This window comes from Blennius ocellaris (assembly GCF_963422515.1).
Source record: "Blennius ocellaris genome assembly, chromosome: 12".
Classification (NCBI taxonomy): Eukaryota; Metazoa; Chordata; class Actinopteri; order Blenniiformes; family Blenniidae; genus Blennius; species Blennius ocellaris.
Window position 1 is genome coordinate 27,847,387 of NC_137661.1, and position 15,628 is coordinate 27,863,014.

At 51.4% G+C, this 15,628-nt stretch overlaps 2 protein-coding genes across 4 annotated transcripts; one reads left to right on the top strand and one right to left on the bottom strand.

Annotated features, from left to right (window-relative positions):
* Positions 1 to 727: 727 nt before the first annotated feature.
* Positions 728 to 4,086, bottom strand: stx6 (syntaxin 6). Of its 2 annotated transcripts, none has more exons than XM_080506066.1 (8): positions 3,904 to 4,086; positions 3,016 to 3,186; positions 1,980 to 2,073; positions 1,789 to 1,851; positions 1,580 to 1,696; positions 1,379 to 1,485; positions 1,178 to 1,272; positions 728 to 1,101 (listed from the first exon to the last, which is right to left on the bottom strand). In XM_080506066.1, exons 1-8 carry the CDS (start codon positions 3,936 to 3,938, stop codon positions 1,025 to 1,027), a joined length of 759 nt encoding a protein of 252 aa, XP_080362192.1. In that variant the 5' UTR covers positions 3,939 to 4,086; the 3' UTR covers positions 728 to 1,024. The 2 variants fall into 2 exon arrangements, with proteins under 2 accessions (XP_080362192.1, XP_080362191.1); XM_080506065.1 differs by having other exon boundaries at positions 1,580 to 1,705; positions 3,904 to 4,084.
* A 142-nt stretch (positions 4,087 to 4,228) lies between these two features.
* On the top strand, positions 4,229 to 14,575 carry LOC308137952 (ELAV-like protein 1). 2 transcript variants are annotated; one of them, XM_080506860.1, is made up of 8 exons: positions 4,229 to 4,398; positions 4,609 to 4,670; positions 4,857 to 4,922; positions 5,886 to 6,048; positions 12,626 to 12,729; positions 12,941 to 13,109; positions 13,210 to 13,444; positions 14,238 to 14,575. In XM_080506860.1, the coding sequence occupies exons 2-8, from the start codon at positions 4,635 to 4,637 to the stop codon at positions 14,554 to 14,556; spliced, it is 1,092 nt and encodes a 363-aa protein (XP_080362986.1). In that variant the 5' UTR covers positions 4,229 to 4,398; positions 4,609 to 4,634; the 3' UTR covers positions 14,557 to 14,575. The 2 variants fall into 2 exon arrangements, with proteins under 2 accessions (XP_080362986.1, XP_080362987.1); XM_080506861.1 differs by having other exon boundaries at positions 4,230 to 4,398; positions 12,941 to 13,094.
* The last annotated feature ends 1,053 nt before the right edge of the window (positions 14,576 to 15,628 follow it).

The window sequence follows — 15,628 nt, forward strand, 5'->3', positions numbered from 1 at the left end:
GGTCGTGTCTGCTGACGCGGTTCTTCTTGTGGACCTCTTCCCTGCAGGGTCCTGGTCAGAGACCAAAGCCCCCGTCTTTCCCTGAGCCGTCTTTTCTCCACCGTCCGACTGAGCCGGACTCGAGCCGGCAGCCTGGACCGGTTCACTTCCCGGACCCAGAACGGCTTAGTCCTGGACCCCGTTCCGCCGTGTCCGGCCCGGCCCCCCCGGCCAGCAGGAAGTCCCCCGGCTCCCCGAAGAAGTGCCTCGGCCTGGTGAGTTCCTGATCGGTCCGTCCCCTCTGAGCGCAGGACTCGCCGGTCCTCCGGGAGACCACCTGGGACCGGTCTGTGGACTGCAGACCCGCTGAGGACCATTAAGACCTGCGGTGCTGTGGGGACGTGATGCACCACCAGCCTTTGTGTCTCTCGGGTACTGGTCTCGGTCTCTCAGCAGGGAGGTCCCGGACCGGCCCTGGACCGGCCCTGGACTCTTGTGTCCCTCCAGATTGGATCTGATGTGCTAATCGTGCTAGAACCGGCCCCAGGTTCAGGATCAGGATCAGGAAAGAGACATGCAGACCCAGGTACTACAACCCTAGACCCCAACCGTCAGGAGCCTGAACTCTAGACCCCCCCAAGTGCCAGGAACCTAAACCTTTGACGCCCGATGACCCGTAGACCCCGACCTGAGGGCCTTGAAGTGGACCAAGAACCAGAAATAAAAGCCTTAGACTCAAGTCTTAGTGTGTGAAGTCTTTTACTTTGAAGAATGAACCACGAGAAGAGAAACAGGTCTTCGTGTTGCTAGAACCGGGTAGACCAGGGTCAGACAAAATGGACTGGGTCAAATGAGCCTACAGAGTCTGAGAGAGTCCGTTAGGAGTGTGGTGGAGTCCGTTGAGGTCCGGCAGGGTTCAGTGGAGTGCGTCAGAATCCAGTAGAGTCCGGCAGGGTCCGGTAGAGTCCGGCAGGGTCCAGTAGAGTCCGGCAGGGTCCGGTAGAGTCCGGCAGGGTCCGGTAGAGTCCGGTAGGACGATGGACGATCAGAGGATGAAGAACAAGAGGATGATGACAAAGAGAACAGCCAGTAGGACCCCGATGGCGCACCACTGACGGTAATCTGCAGGGAGACAGAGACCGGAGTCAGTGAGGGGGGGGGTCTGGAGAACTTCCCCCGCCCAAGAACCCAGTGGTACCGCTGGTCATGCGGGACACTTTGGCCAGCTTCTTCATCACGTTGTCCAGTCTGGATTGGGAGTGGTCCACCTCGTGGCTGAAGTCGTCCAGCATCCTACAGGGGAGGGGGGGGGGGGGGGGGGGGGGGGGGGGACATGGTTAGGACCAGGACGGAACCAGGGGGCCACGTGCAGAAACCCGGAACCCCCCGTGGTACTCACACGGACTGCTCGTCCAGTTCCATGCCGATCCGCTCCGACATGTTCTTCAGGACTCCGATGGTTCCCGACACCAGCTGCAGCTGCTCGTCCTGCTGCTCCGCCATCAGCTGGAGGGACCGGAACCAGAACCAGAACCACAACCACAACCACCCATCAGGGCCTGTTGAGGGGTGTGGAAGGGGTCTGGTTCTGCAGGAGTACCTGCTGCTGGGTCTGCTGCTCCTCGATGAACTGAGAGTTGGCGGTCTCCAGCTGGCGGTCCACTGGTTGGTACAGGGGCCCCGGCGGCCAGGCGGGCCCCTGAGAGCCCCGGTCCCCCTGTAGAACCTCAACGCACAGCAGAGGGTTTCCCGTCAGGGGCCGACTGTTCCAAGTATTTCCAAGTGGTCCCAGAGAACCCCAGAACCTACCTGTACCCGGTTCTGCCTTTCGGTGGAGGCAGCAGTGGGACCAGACATCTGCTCCTTCATCGCCTAGCAACAACAAACACAGACTGAGCCCGTCCTTATAGATAAAGTTTACGTATTTATCAATATAGTTGTACCTCGACTGTTGGCCTGTCTTTACAAATAAAGTTTGTATATTCATGAATAAAGTTTACCTGGACTGTCAGCCTGGTGGTGGCGATAAAGTTTTTCCGGGTCTTTAGCTCAGTTTCGTCCAGGTTGAATTTCTTGGGGTTTGATTCCACGATGCATTCAAGGAGGTCAGGAAAAGACACGCTCGGAAACGAGGTATATTGAGAAACACATTTTGACACCGGACTTGTTAGGACACCGGACTTGTTCAGAGACACGTCAGGATGTGAGACACGTTAAGAAACAGGTTAGGACACCAGACTCGTTAGGACAGCAGAGTCGTTAGGACAGCAGAGTCGCTAGAGCAGCAGTCGTTAGGACAGCAGAGTCGTTAGGACAACAGTCGTTAGGACAGCAGACTCTTTAGGACAGCAGTCATTTGGACAGCAGAGTCGTTAGGACACCAGACCCTTTAGGACAGCAGAGTCGTTAGGACAGCAGAGTCGTTAGGACAACAGTCGTTAGGACAGCAGACTCTTTAGGACAGCAGTCGTTAGGACACCAGACTCTTTAGGACAGCAGTCGTTAGGACACCAGACTCTTTAGGACAGCAGTCGTTTGGACAGCAGAGTCGTTAGGACACCAGACCCTTTAGGACAGCAGAGTCGTTAGGACAGCAGAGTCGTTAGGACACCAGACCCTTTAGGACAGCAGAGTCGTTAGGACAGCAGAGTCGTTAGGACAGCAGAGTCGTTAGGACAACAGTCGTTAGGACAGCAGACTCTTTAGGACAGCAGTCGTTAGGACACCAGACTCTTTAGGACAGCAGTCGTTAGGACACCAGACTCTTTAGGACAGCAGTCGTTTGGACAGCAGAGTCGTTAGGACACCAGACCCTTTAGGACAGCAGAGTCGTTAGGACAGCAGAGTCGTTAGGACAGCAGTCGTTAGAGCAGCAGTCGTTAGGACACCAGACTCGTTAGGACACCGGACTCGTTAGGACAGCAGAGTCGTTAGGACACCGGACTCGTTAGGACAGCAGAGTCGTTAGGACACAGGACTCGTTAGGACTCGTCCAGAGACGCGATGCTATACGTTCGTAGGCGTGTCTGAAGGATACTGACAGTCTCCTCCAGGTCCTCCAGGTCCCACTCGATGGACCGCAGGCAGTTCCTCAGCTCATTGGTCGTCCATTCCACCTCCTCTTTGGAGGCTCCGCCCACTTCCTGTCTCAGTTCCCTCCATCTGTGGTGGAGACTCTGAGCGGACTGCACCTCCTTCTGCACCTCCCTGTGGAGACAGCAAATCGTCTTTACTCATCCAGCACCCTAATCTTTACTCCTACTGCACCTCCTCTAGCACCTCCTCCTGCACCTCCCTGTCGAGACAGCATCTCCTCTTTACTCCTCCTGCACCTCCCTGTGGAAAAAGCACCTTCTCTTTATTCGTCATGCACCTCCCTGTGGAGACAGTATCGCTTTACTCATCCAGCACCCTATTCCTTTACTCCTGCTGCACCTCCTCTAATTCCTCTAGCACCTCCCTGTGGAGACAGCATCTCTTTACTCATCCAGCACCCTCATCTTTACTCCTGCAGCACCTCCTCTAGCACCTCCTCCTGCAACTCCCTGTGGAGACAGCATCTCTTTACTCATCCAGCACCCTATTCCTTTACTCCTGCTGCACCTCCTCTAATTCCTCTAGCACCTCCCTGTGGAGACAGCATCTCTTTACTCATCCAGCACCCTCATCTTTACTCCTGCAGCACCTCCTCTAGCACCTCCCTGTGGAGACAGCATCTCTTTACTCATCCAGCACCCTAATCTTTAGGCCTGCTGCAGCTCCTCTATACTCCTCTTGCACCTCCTCCATGCTCCTCCTGCACCTCCCTGTGGAGACAGCACCTCCTCTTTAGTCCTCCACCTCCTTCCCAGTGTTTTGTAAGCCACTAATTCGCTTAAGTTAGTGTTGCTGTTCGCCTGGTGTTTGCCAGGTTCTTGTCCTGACCCCTTAACGACGAAGAACGGGTCTTCCATGGACATGGTTCTGGTCTCGGCTTAGTTCAGTCCATCTCTCGCAGTCTCCGATTCCGAGTCCGTTAGCCCGGGATGCTAACCGCTAAAGTCTTTGTTTACACCGCCGTGACGTCACGGCCCTTGTTGTTCTTTTTCTTCTTCGTCGTTGACGTTTGCATTTCGGAAATAACGGTCCACGAAGAAGAACTGAACTCTCGCGATACGTCCCTCCGCGGGCGCTGTGATTCTTATTGTGCGGAGATCTCACGATACTTCCCCTCGACCGAGCTGTTCTTATTGTTCGGAGATCTCGCGACAGTTGAATCTACCAGAGCGCGATTTCGCGATACGTCCCTCCACAGGAGACGCTCTCGTTGCGCTGCGGCTAATTCTGTATTTCTTCACAAATTAAAAACGTTCTCGCGGTTCGTCTCCAGTTGAAGAGAAGGCACCAGCTATACAGCGTGACGCGTTTGCATCCGTGCAGGTAAGGGACGCGATGAAAGCAGCCGTGCGTTGTTAGCCGCTGTAGCTCTCGGTTTAGCTAACACGATGCTAACAATGTTAGCTGCACGTGAAATGCGCACGTCAGCGAATTAAAGGTGACTTCTCATTATAAATAATGGAACATTAGTTTAAAAAAAACCAAAAAAAAAACCAGTATCGTGATGCACTAACATGTGAACCCTAACTGCAGACTGAAAACGTAAAGGGGCTGTAACCATGGCGATGAGGAGAGGACACTTCCGGTACCTGAAGGTAGGTGCGCGCGCGCGTGTGTGCGTGTTTCATGTGTGCAACGTGTGTGTATGTTTCAGGTGTGTAACGTGTGTGTGCGTGTGTGTTTCAGGTGTGTAACGTGTGTGTGTGTAACGTGTGTGTATGTTTCAGGTGTGTAACGTGTGTGTGTGTTTCAGGTGTGTAACGTGTGTGTGTGTGTTTCAGGTGTGTGAGGTTCAGAACTCTGATGTCAGAGACGGTCAGCTGGACGTTAAAGGACCAACGTCCAAGGTAAGAAGTGCTCTGAATTGCCGATGACCCTCCTCACCATGTCCTCCTTCTGCTGTCCTCCTCTCCTTCACTGTGTCTCCTCGTCTGGTCCCTCCTCACTGTGACTCCTCCTCTGGTCCCTCCTCACTGTATCTCCTCCTCTGGTCCCTCCTCACTGTGTCTCCTCACCATGTCTCCTCCTCTGGTCCCTCCTCACCGTGTTTCCACCGGTTACTCCTCCCCACGTCTCTTGTGGTCCCTCCTCCCCATGTCTCCCCTTGTCCCTCCTCACCACGTCGCCTCTGGTCCCTCCTCACCGTGTCTCCTCCCCTTGTCCCTCCTCACCACGTCTCTTCTTGTCCCTCCTCACCACGTCTCTTCTTGTCCCTCCTCCCCACGTCTCTTGTGGTCCCTCCTCCCCACGTCTCCCCTTGTCCCTCCTCACCGTGTCTCCTCCCAACGTCTCTTGTGGTCCCTCCTCACCATGTCGCCTCTGGTCCCTCCACACCGTGTCTCCTCCCCTTGTCCCTCCTCCCCACGTCTCTTCTTGTCCCTCCTCCCCACGTCTCTTCTTGTCCCTCCTCCCCACGTCTCTTCTTGTCCCTCCTCCCCACGTCTCTTCTGGTCCCTCCTCCCCACGTCTCTTCTTGTCCCTCCTCCCCACGTCTCTTCTTGTCCCTCCTCCCCACGTCTCTTCTGGTCCCTCCTCCCCACGTCTCTTCTGGTCCCTCCTCCCCACGTCTCTTCTTGTCCCTCCTCCCCACGTCTCTTCTTGTCCCTCCTCCCCACGTCTCTTCTGGTCCCTCCTCCCCACGTCTCTTCTTGTCCCTCCTCCCCACGTCTCTTCTGGTCCCTCCTCCCCACGTCTCTTCTGGTCCCTCCTCCCCACGTCTCTTCTGGTCCCTCCTCCCCACGTCTCTTGTGGTCCCTCCTCCCCACGTCTCTTGTGGTCCCTCCTCACCACGTCTCTCCTGGTCCCTCCAGGACCTGGGGAACGGCCTGGAGAACCTCCTGGAGGACGAGGACTCGAGGACCAACCTGATCGTGAACTACCTCCCTCAGAGCATGAACCAGGACGAGCTGAGGAGCCTGTTCAGCACGGTGGGACAGGTGGACTCGGCCAAGCTGATCCGGGACAAGGTGGCAGGTAATTCATCATCAGTGTAATCTATTACTGACGGAATCACTTCAAAGTACAACCTTGTATTGGAACTTGTACTGGTTTTCAGCAACACTTTGATTACTTTCAGTTTTTACTTGAGTAAAAACTTCCTCCTTCATTTTTCGTGTGGCTGCTGGACGAGCCGATTCAGTAAAATATCTATCTTTTTATTTTATTTATTTTTTATTTTTTTTCTTATTTGGGGAAATTGAAAAGAATCCCAAAAATTCACACTGGTTTTATCTTTTAAATAAAGTGTTTTGTTATGAAATGTTTCAATTTTTTTATAACAGATTAGTATTTTTCCAACATGTTCTTTTTATTGTAATGTTCCTGTTTGTTTTTAAGGTAGAAAATCATGTTTCTGAGTTTTAATGTGTATCAGCTGTTTATTTCTCTGCAGCTACAGGCTGAGTGGTAACCCGGGTTCAATGAGACCGTGATCGATCACGGCTCATAAATAGGGACGTGCCCAAACCAAACCAGAATGCTACGTGCTACATGCTAGGTGCTACATGCTCAACGTGGCCACACTCCAGCTGTCCTCTTCAAAACGGGACAACTCTCCGTCTTCTCTGTGGTGGTTGCAGACAAAATCCCCGATTTCACCGGCGCGTTTCCAAAAAGCTGCGATAGAAGTTGCAGGGTTTTTTTTTAAGGTGTTGGTTTGAGGTGAGATTCAGTTCAATTCAACTTTATTTATAGAAACACAACAATCGTTTGAAGACACTTTTACAGAGAAAACCCGACAATTCTACGTGAGAAATCTGAAGCAACTGTGGGGAGAAAAAAACTCCCTAGACCTGCAGAACCGGGCTCAGAGGGGGCTAGACCTGCAGAACCGGGCTCAGAGGAGGCTAGACCTGCAGAACCGGGTTCAGAGGAGGCTAGACCTGCAGAACCGGGCTCAGAGGAGGCTAGACCTGCAGACCCGGGCTCATGGGAGGCTAGACTTGCAGAACCGGGCTCAGAGGAGGCTAGACCTGCAGACCCGGGCTCAGAGGAGGCTAGACCTGCAGAACCGGGCTCATGGGAGGCTAGACTTGCAGAACCAGGCTCAGAGGAGGCTAGACCTGCAGAACCTGGCTCAGAGGAGGCTAGACCTGCAGAACCTGGCTCAGAGGAGGCTAGACCTGCAGAACCGGGCTCAGAGGGGGCTAGACCTGCAGACCCAGGCTCAGAGGAGGCTAGACCTGCAGAACCGGGCTCAGAGGAGGCTAGACCTGCAGACCCGGGCTCAGAGGAGGCTAGACCTGCAGAACCGGGCTCAGAGGAGGCTAGACCTGCAGAACCGGGCTCAGAGGGGGCTAGACCTGCAGAACCGGGCTCAGAGGAGGCTAGACCTGCAGACCCAGGTTCAGAGAAGGCTAGACCTGCAGAACCGGGCTCAGAGGAGGCTAGACCTGCAGAACCAGGCTCAGAGGAGGCTAGACCTGCAGACCCGGGCTCAGAGGAGGCTAGACCTGCAGACCCGGGCTCAGAGGAGGCTAGACCTGCAGAACCGGGCTCATGGGAGGCTAGACCTGCAGACCCAGGCTCAGAGGAGGCTAGACCTGCAGACCCGGGCTCAGAGGAGGCTAGACCTGCAGACCCGGGCTCATGGGAGGCTAGACCTGCAGAACCGGGCTCAGAGGAGGCTAGACCTGCAGAACCTGGCTCAGAGGAGGCTAGACCTGCAGAACCTGGCTCAGAGGAGGCTAGACCTGCAGAACCTGGCTCAGAGGAGGCTAGACCTGCAGAACCGGGCTCAGAGAAGGCTAGACCTGCAGAACCGGGCTCAGAGGAGGCTAGACCTGCAGAACCGGGCTCAGAGGGGGCTAGACCTGCAGAACCGGGCTCAGAGGGGGCTAGACCTGCAGAACCGGGGTCAGAGGGGGCTAGACCTGCAGTGTGCGTGGTGGTTTTCCCAGTAGACCCAATAGACCCAAGGATTGTACACACGCACTGCACATCTATTAGGTATATTAGGTATAATACGGTATATTAGGTATAATACGGTATATTAGGTATAATACGGTATATTAGGTATAATACGGTATTAATCTTAAGCCGATCAGACCTTGAAGCCGTCACAGGCCACATAAAACAACGTGGCGGGAGTTTGACACACGTGCCTCTACAGAAGAACACGTGTGACGGTTCTCACCGCCGACACGCCGCCGAAGGTTCGGTGTCGTACGTTAAAAGTGCCGTCGGTGTGTCACGACCCGGAGCAGTCCATCGTCTCCGTTCTGAACCCGAGGCTTTACCTCCTAACTCCCGGAAGTTGCCCTCAAGTTGGAACTCCTTTTGTTTTTCTGAGCGGAAAACCGGCCGAAGTGTTCGGAGATCAAGTTTTCCACGAGCGCCACGCGTTCGCATTTTGCCACGCTGAATTATTTTGTGCAAATAATTCCTGTAACGGTTCAGTTGAATTCATTCAGTTCTACTTTTATCTATTGCCCATTAGTATTGGAATCAGGGAAGCACCAGTCCACGTTGTTTCACTTCCGATCGAACGATACCTGAACGTGGATCTCCGCCGATACCGATACTCCAGTACCAAACCTGTTTTTCTATCATTGTTTTCATTATTGTTGATTTCATACGAGGCTGTGATAAAGTCTCCTGGTCGCTCGTGTTGGCGGCAACTGGTAGAACGTTGCCAGTCAGAACGATGTTCCCTCCGTGGTGTCGTGAATCCCGGTCCATATTCTCCTGGGACTTTTATTTTGACGGTCACCACAATACCTTCCAGCTTGGCTGTCTGTCCTCCAGAATACCCGTGTTCTCCCATTGCTCGTGTAGATAGCATCTTGTTCTCTGCTGCATGTGTGTGTGTGTGTGGTTTCATTACAAAAACAAACGGCACCAACTAGTGGCCCAACATGAAAACTACATCATTTTCAGTGTTTCCGCCACTTCCGTTTTCCGAACGTTTTGGAAACGCGCAACTTTGCTGAAACGAAAAATGCGAAGACGAGGGCGTTTTCACTTGAAACGTCGCCATGGAAACCGGGTCTTAAAGCCAGTCCGTGCTTTGAAGTGTCCGCTTTGATGTGCGTGACATCGGAGTGGTCCTGCACCCTGTACGCGAGGGTCTCTTCCAACCCCTCCGGGGTCGACGGCGCGAACTGGGCGCTCCGACTGCACACGCTAACGATGCAGCAGGCTAACGCGCCACAGGCTAATGTGTAGCGGGCTACCGCGCAGCAGGCTAGCGCTCAGAACTCGAGCGAGGAGGGAAACGTAAAGTACTTTAGGAAAGGAGGAGAAAGAAGCGGGGATATTTTTGGGGGTTGTTGTTACGGAACGGGCACCACAGGGCTACGACGGCGTCCCGGCCGTGTTCTGCACCAATCAGAGCGGTCGGTCACACGAGCGGCGCAGAAAGCATGGAGGCCTTTAGTCCTCGTCGTCGCACCACTTCACTCACGTTAAATAAGACGGAGCTGAGATACCTCAGTCTCTTTAACGTACGATTTAGAAAATATTACAATGTAATTTGTTGTTCTTCTACATCGTGGGTTATTTTGAATGTTTTTTTTCTTTATTTTTAAATGCTATATTAAAAAAATTTTTATTTATTTTTTTGGAATGTTTTGTTTTTTTGTATTTTTTTTGGTACATTTAATCATTGGGAGTGTTTTTGTTTTTTTTAAATTACATTTTTTTCCATAAATTTGTATTTTTGAATAATGCGGGAATGGTGCAGTCATTTTTTATATTTATTGTTTTTTTTTTTTAGTAAGTAAAAATTTTCTTGGTATTTATTTACTTCAAAATATTTTTTCTTGTTTTTTTTATTTCTAGAATGTTTATAATTTTGAGGTGTTTTTATTTTAAAGGCAATGTTTTTTTTAATGTTTATTCCTAGCGTAATGTATATTTATTTTAAGTGTTTAATTCTCAAAATTGTTTATTTTAAATGTTTATTATGTAGATAAGCTGGCAGACGAGCTATAATTAATTATTTACATTTTTCTTAATCCTTTTTTTATTTCTTCTTCCGCTGGACTTTTGTTTGGGAGCGTGTAAGGAAGCACGTAAAGACCTGTGGAAAGTTTTGGAATGGTGTGATGGCTGTTAACCATTTGACAAAATGTTTCCACAGAAGTACTACGAAAAAGCCGCGAGGCTTTACCAGATCTGAGCTACTAACTTAATTTTTTAACTATTTTAAAGTGTTCATGACACTAAAAAAAAAACTTTAAAGAAAGTAATAAAAAAGTAGTTCTGTCATCCACTAGTCAACGACAATGAAGAACCAGTTGAATTAAGTCGTGGTTCTCGAGCGTTGCCAAGCAACCTTTGTGAGCCGCCGCCATCTTGGCTGTGATGTCAACAAGAGTGTAGATGGAACGGATTTAACGCTGAGCTGGTTGGCAGTACTATGGAGGGGTACTAGTCGGTACTATGGAGGGGTACTAGTCAGTACTATGGAGGGGTACTAGTCGGTACTATGGAGGGGTACTAGTCGGTACTATGGAGGGGTACTAGTCGGTACTATGGAGGGGTACTAGTCGGTACTATGGAGAGGTACTAGTCGGTACTATGGAGAGGCACTATGGAGGGGTACTAGTCGGTACTATGGAGGGGTACTAGTCGGTACTATGGAGAGGTAATAGTCGGTACTATGGAGGGGTACTAGTCGGTACTATGGAGGGACACTTGTCTGCAATATGGAGGAGTGCTTGTCGGTACTATGTAGGGGTACTATTCGGTACTATGGTGGGGTACTAGTCGGTACCATGGAGGGGTACTAGTGGGCAGTATGGATGGGTACTAGTCGGCAGTGTGGAGGGGTACTAGTCGGTACTATGAGGGGGTACTAGTCGGCAGTATGGAGGGGTACTAATCGGACTACGGAGGGCTAATAATCGGTACTACGGAGGGCTACTAATCGGTGCTACGGAGGGGTACTAGACGGTACTACGGACGGGTACTAGTCGGTACTATGGAGGGACACTTGTCTGCAATATGGAGGAGTGCTTGTCGGTACTATGTAGGGGTACTATTCGGTACTATGGTGGGGTACTAGTCGGTACCATGGAGGGGTACTAGTGGGCAGTATGGATGGGTACTAGTCGGCAGTGTGGAGGGGTACTAGTCGGTACTATGAGGGGGTACTAGTCGGCAGTATGGAGGGGTACTAATCGGACTACGGAGGGCTAATAATCGGTACTACGGAGGGCTGCTAATCGGTGCTACGGAGGGGTACTAGACGGTACTACGGACGGGTACTAGTCGGTACTACGGACGGGTACTAGTCGGTACTATGGAGGGGTACTAGTCGGTACTATGGAGGGGTACTAGTTGGCAGTATGGAGGGAATTTTTATTTAATTAGTTTCTAATAATTTCTAATCTTTAGTTTATTTTCTTGGTATTTTTTTTATTTATTTTTAATGTTCATTCTTTTTAAAGTCATTATTTTCAACTTTTCATTTTTTTTTTAGATTTTTAAATTGTGAGTACAATATTTGTTTTTACCTGATATTTTGGGCTGTTTTTAAATGTAGATTTCTAAATGCTGTTGAAATGTTTATTATTTTTAAAGGTCAATTGTTTTTAAATGTCAATTGTTTACTTACATGTTTGTTGTTGTTCTCCAGGTGTTCTCTGAGGTTCTTGATGCTGATTGGTTGAATCAGAGCTGGGTGATGACGTCACAGCCTTTTACAATAACACATCACCCAGATTCTGATCAAAGTTTTTATTTTGAAACTTGTTGTTTTGTTTGTTTTTCTTTGTTTCAGGTTTAAACTTTGTAAACAAGTAAATATTTTGATTCTGAGCCGCCGCCGCCTCCCGCCTCTTAAATGTCGACACCTCTTGTTGTCCTCACGTTTTTGTATCTTAGCGTGTTTTTTTAATCTTTGCTCCTTTTTATCTTTACATCCTGTTTTATCTTTGCTCCTTTTTATCTTTACATCCTTTTATTTTGCTCCTTCTTATCTTTGCTCCTTTTTATCTTTACATCCTTTTTATCTTTACATCCTTTTATTTTGCTCCTTCTTACCTTTGCTCCTTTTTATCTTTACATCCTTTTTATCTTTACATCCTTTTTATCTTTACGCCTTTTTTATCTTTGCTCCTTTTTATCATTACATCCTTTTTATCTTTACATCTTTTTATCTTTACACCTTTTTTTAGCTTGGCTCCTTTTTATCTTTACATCCTTTTTATCTTTGCTCCTTTTTATCTTTGCTCCTTTTTATCTTTGATCCTTTTATCTTTGCTCCTTTTTATCTTTACATCCTTTTTATCTTTACATCTTTTTTATCTTAACATCCTTTTTATCTTTACATCTTTTTATCTTTTCTCCTTTTTATCTTTGATCCTTATATTTGCACATTTCTATCTTTGCCTCATGTCTTTGCAGCTCCGCGTCTCCTCGCATATTGGCGTCGTTGCGTCAGTTTATTTTGGGCGTAATTCATTTATATGGGGGAGGCGGCTCAGAAACTCCTGATGATGTTCTCCTGATGTTCCACTGATGTTCTTTTGATGTTCCACTGATGTTCTCCTGATGTTATTCAGGCATGTTCTTTAGTTCTTTTTGTTTCTTTGTGTTTCTCTAGGCCACAGTTTAGGTTACGGCTTTGTTAACTTTGTTACCCCTAGCGATGCCGAGAGGGCAATCAGTACCCTCAACGGCCTGAGGCTACAGTCTAAAACCATCAAGGTAACTGCCCCCTGCCCCCTTCTACCCTTCTATCCCCCCCCAGCAGGGGGCAACAGGTACTTCCTGTTATTTTTGTTTTATTTGTTGTTGGTTTTTTTTCCTTTATTTTTCTGGATGTTTGTATTTTTTTTTTTATCTAAACATGTAACATGCTAATGCCATGCTGATGCCATGTTAATGCCACGCTAAAACAATGCTAACATGCTAACAGGTGTCGTATGCACGGCCGAGCTCGGACACCATCAAAGATGCTAACCTGTACATCAGCGGCCTGCCGCGCACACTGAGCCAGCCGGACCTGGAGGACATGTTCTCCCGCTACGGACGGATTATAAACTCCCGTGTTCTGGTGGACCAGGCCTCAGGTACAGAACCTCCCGGTACGGCAACTTATCTCACCCCTCCACCCCTCACTTGCCCTCTCACACCACTCCACCTCTCACACCAGTCCACCTCTTACACACCTCCACCCCCCAACAGGCCTGTCTCGCGGTGTGGCCTTCATCCGCTTTGATAAGCGCGCCGAGGCGGAGGACGCCGTGCGGCAGCTCCACGGCCACACACCCCCCGGCTGCCCCGAGCCAATCACCGTCAAGTTCGCTGCCAATCCCAACCAGGCGAAGGGGGGCGGTGCGGGCGGGGCGGCGACGCAGGGTCACCACGGGCAGATGCGGCGCTACGGAGGACCCATCCACCACCAGGCGCAGCGGTTCAGGTGCAGAGCCTCTCCGATACTTCCTGTCATCCCTGTTAGCCCCGCCCTCTCCGGCAGTCTCCTCCCCCTTCGGTAGCCCCTCCTTCTCTGACTGCCCCCCTTTGGTAGCCCCGCCCTCTCTGACAGTCTCCTCCCCTTTCGGTAGCCCCGCCCTCTCTGGCAATCTCCCCCGGTAGCCCCGCCCTCTCCGACAGTCTCCTCCCCGTCATTAGCCCCGCCCTCTCTGACAGTCTCCTCCCCCTTCAGTAGCCCCTCCCTCTCTGACAGTCTCCTCCCCCTTCGGTAGCCCCTCCCTCTCTGACAGTCTCCTCCCCCTTCGGTAGCCCCTCCCTCTCTGACAGTCTCCTCCCCCTTCGGTAGCCCCTCCCTCTCTGACAGACTCCTCCCGCTTTGGTAGCCCCGCCCTCTCTGACAGTCTCCTCCCCCATCATTAGCCCCGCCCTCTCTGACAGCCATCCCCCCAGTAGCCCCTCCCTCTCTTACAATCTCCTCCCCCTTTGGTAGCCCCGCCCTCTCTGACAGTCTCCTCCCCCATCATTAGCCCTGCCCTCTCTGACAGCCACCCCCCCCAGTAGCCCCTCCCTCTCTGACAATCTCCTCCCCCTTTGGTAGCCCCTCCCTCTCTGACAGTCTCCTCCCCCTTTGGTAGCCCCTCCCTCTCAGACATACTCCTCCCGCTTTGGTAGCCCCTCCCTCTCTTACTGTCGCCTCCTTCAGTAGTCCCTCCCTCTCTGACAATCTCCTCTCCCCCCAGTAGCCCCGCCCTCTCTGACTGTCTCCCCTCCCCCTCCAGGTTCTCCCCCCTCAGCGTGGACCACGGTGCAGAGGGGGGCAGTTGCTCGGCCCCGCCCACCTCGGGGTGGTGCATCTTTGTGTACAACCTGGGGCAGGAGGCGGACGAGGCGGTCCTGTGGCAGATGTTCGGGCCGTTCGGCGCCGTGGAGAACGTCAAGGTCATCCGGGACTTTGGAACCAACAAGTGTAAAGGCTTCGGCTTCGTCACCATGTCCAACTACGAGGACGCCGCCATGGCCATACACAGTCTCCATGGATACCGGCTGGGGGACAAGGTCCTGCAGGTGTCCTTCAAGACCAGCAAGGGGCACAAGTAGTGCAGGGGGGGCGGGGCCAGTACAGTGTAGGGGCGGGGCTAAGAACGTGATAGGCGGGGCTTATGTCTGCGTTTTCGTATTGAAGTTTCAGTGAAAATAAAATTGTCTTCAAATCTTCATTGCGTTCTTTTTACTTCCTACTCTCCTCTCCTACTCTCCTCTCCTCCTCTTCACTTCCTACTCTCCTCTTCACTTCCTACTCCTCTCCACTCCTCTTCACTTCCTCCTCTCCTCCTCTTCACTTCCTACTCTCCTCTCCTCTCTCCTCTCCTCCGCTTCACTTCCTACTCTCCTCTCCTCCTCTTCACTTCCTCCTCTCCTCCTCTTCACTTCCTACTCTCCTCTCCTCTCTCCTCTCCTCCGCTTCACTTCCTACTCTCCTCTCCTCCTCTTCGCTTCCTCCTCTCCTCTCCTCTTCACTTCCTCCTCTCCTCTCCTCTTCACTTCCTCCTCTCCTCTTCACTTCCTACTCTCCTCTCCTCCACTTCACTTCCTACTCTCCTCTCCTCTCCCCTCTCCTCTTCACTTCCTACTCTCCTCTCCTCTCCCCTCTCCTCCTCTTCACTTCCTCCTCTCCTCCTCTTCACTTCCTACTCTCCTCTCCTCTCCGCTTCACTTCCTACTCTCCCCTCCTCTTCACTTCCTACTCTCCTCTCCTCTCTCCTCTCCTCTTCACTTCCTCCTCTCCTCCTCTTCACTTCCTCCTCTCCTCTCCCCTCTCCTCCCCTCCTCTTCACTTCCTACTCTCCTCTCCTCTCCTCCGCTTCACTTCCTACTCTCCTCTCCTCTCCCCTCTCCTCCTCTTCACTTCCTACTCTCCTCTCCTCTCCCCTCTCCTCCTCTTCACTTCCTCCTCTCCTCCTCTTCACTTCCTACTCTCCTCTCCACTTCCTACTCTCCTCTCCTCTCTCTCCTCTTCCTACTCTCCTCTTCACTTCTTACCCTCCTCTTCACTTCCTACTCTCCTCACCTCTTCACTTCCTCCTCTCCTCTCCTCACCTCTTCACTTCCTCCTTTTCACTTCCTCCTCTCCTCTCCACTTCCGTCTCCCCTCATCCCCTTCTACTTTATT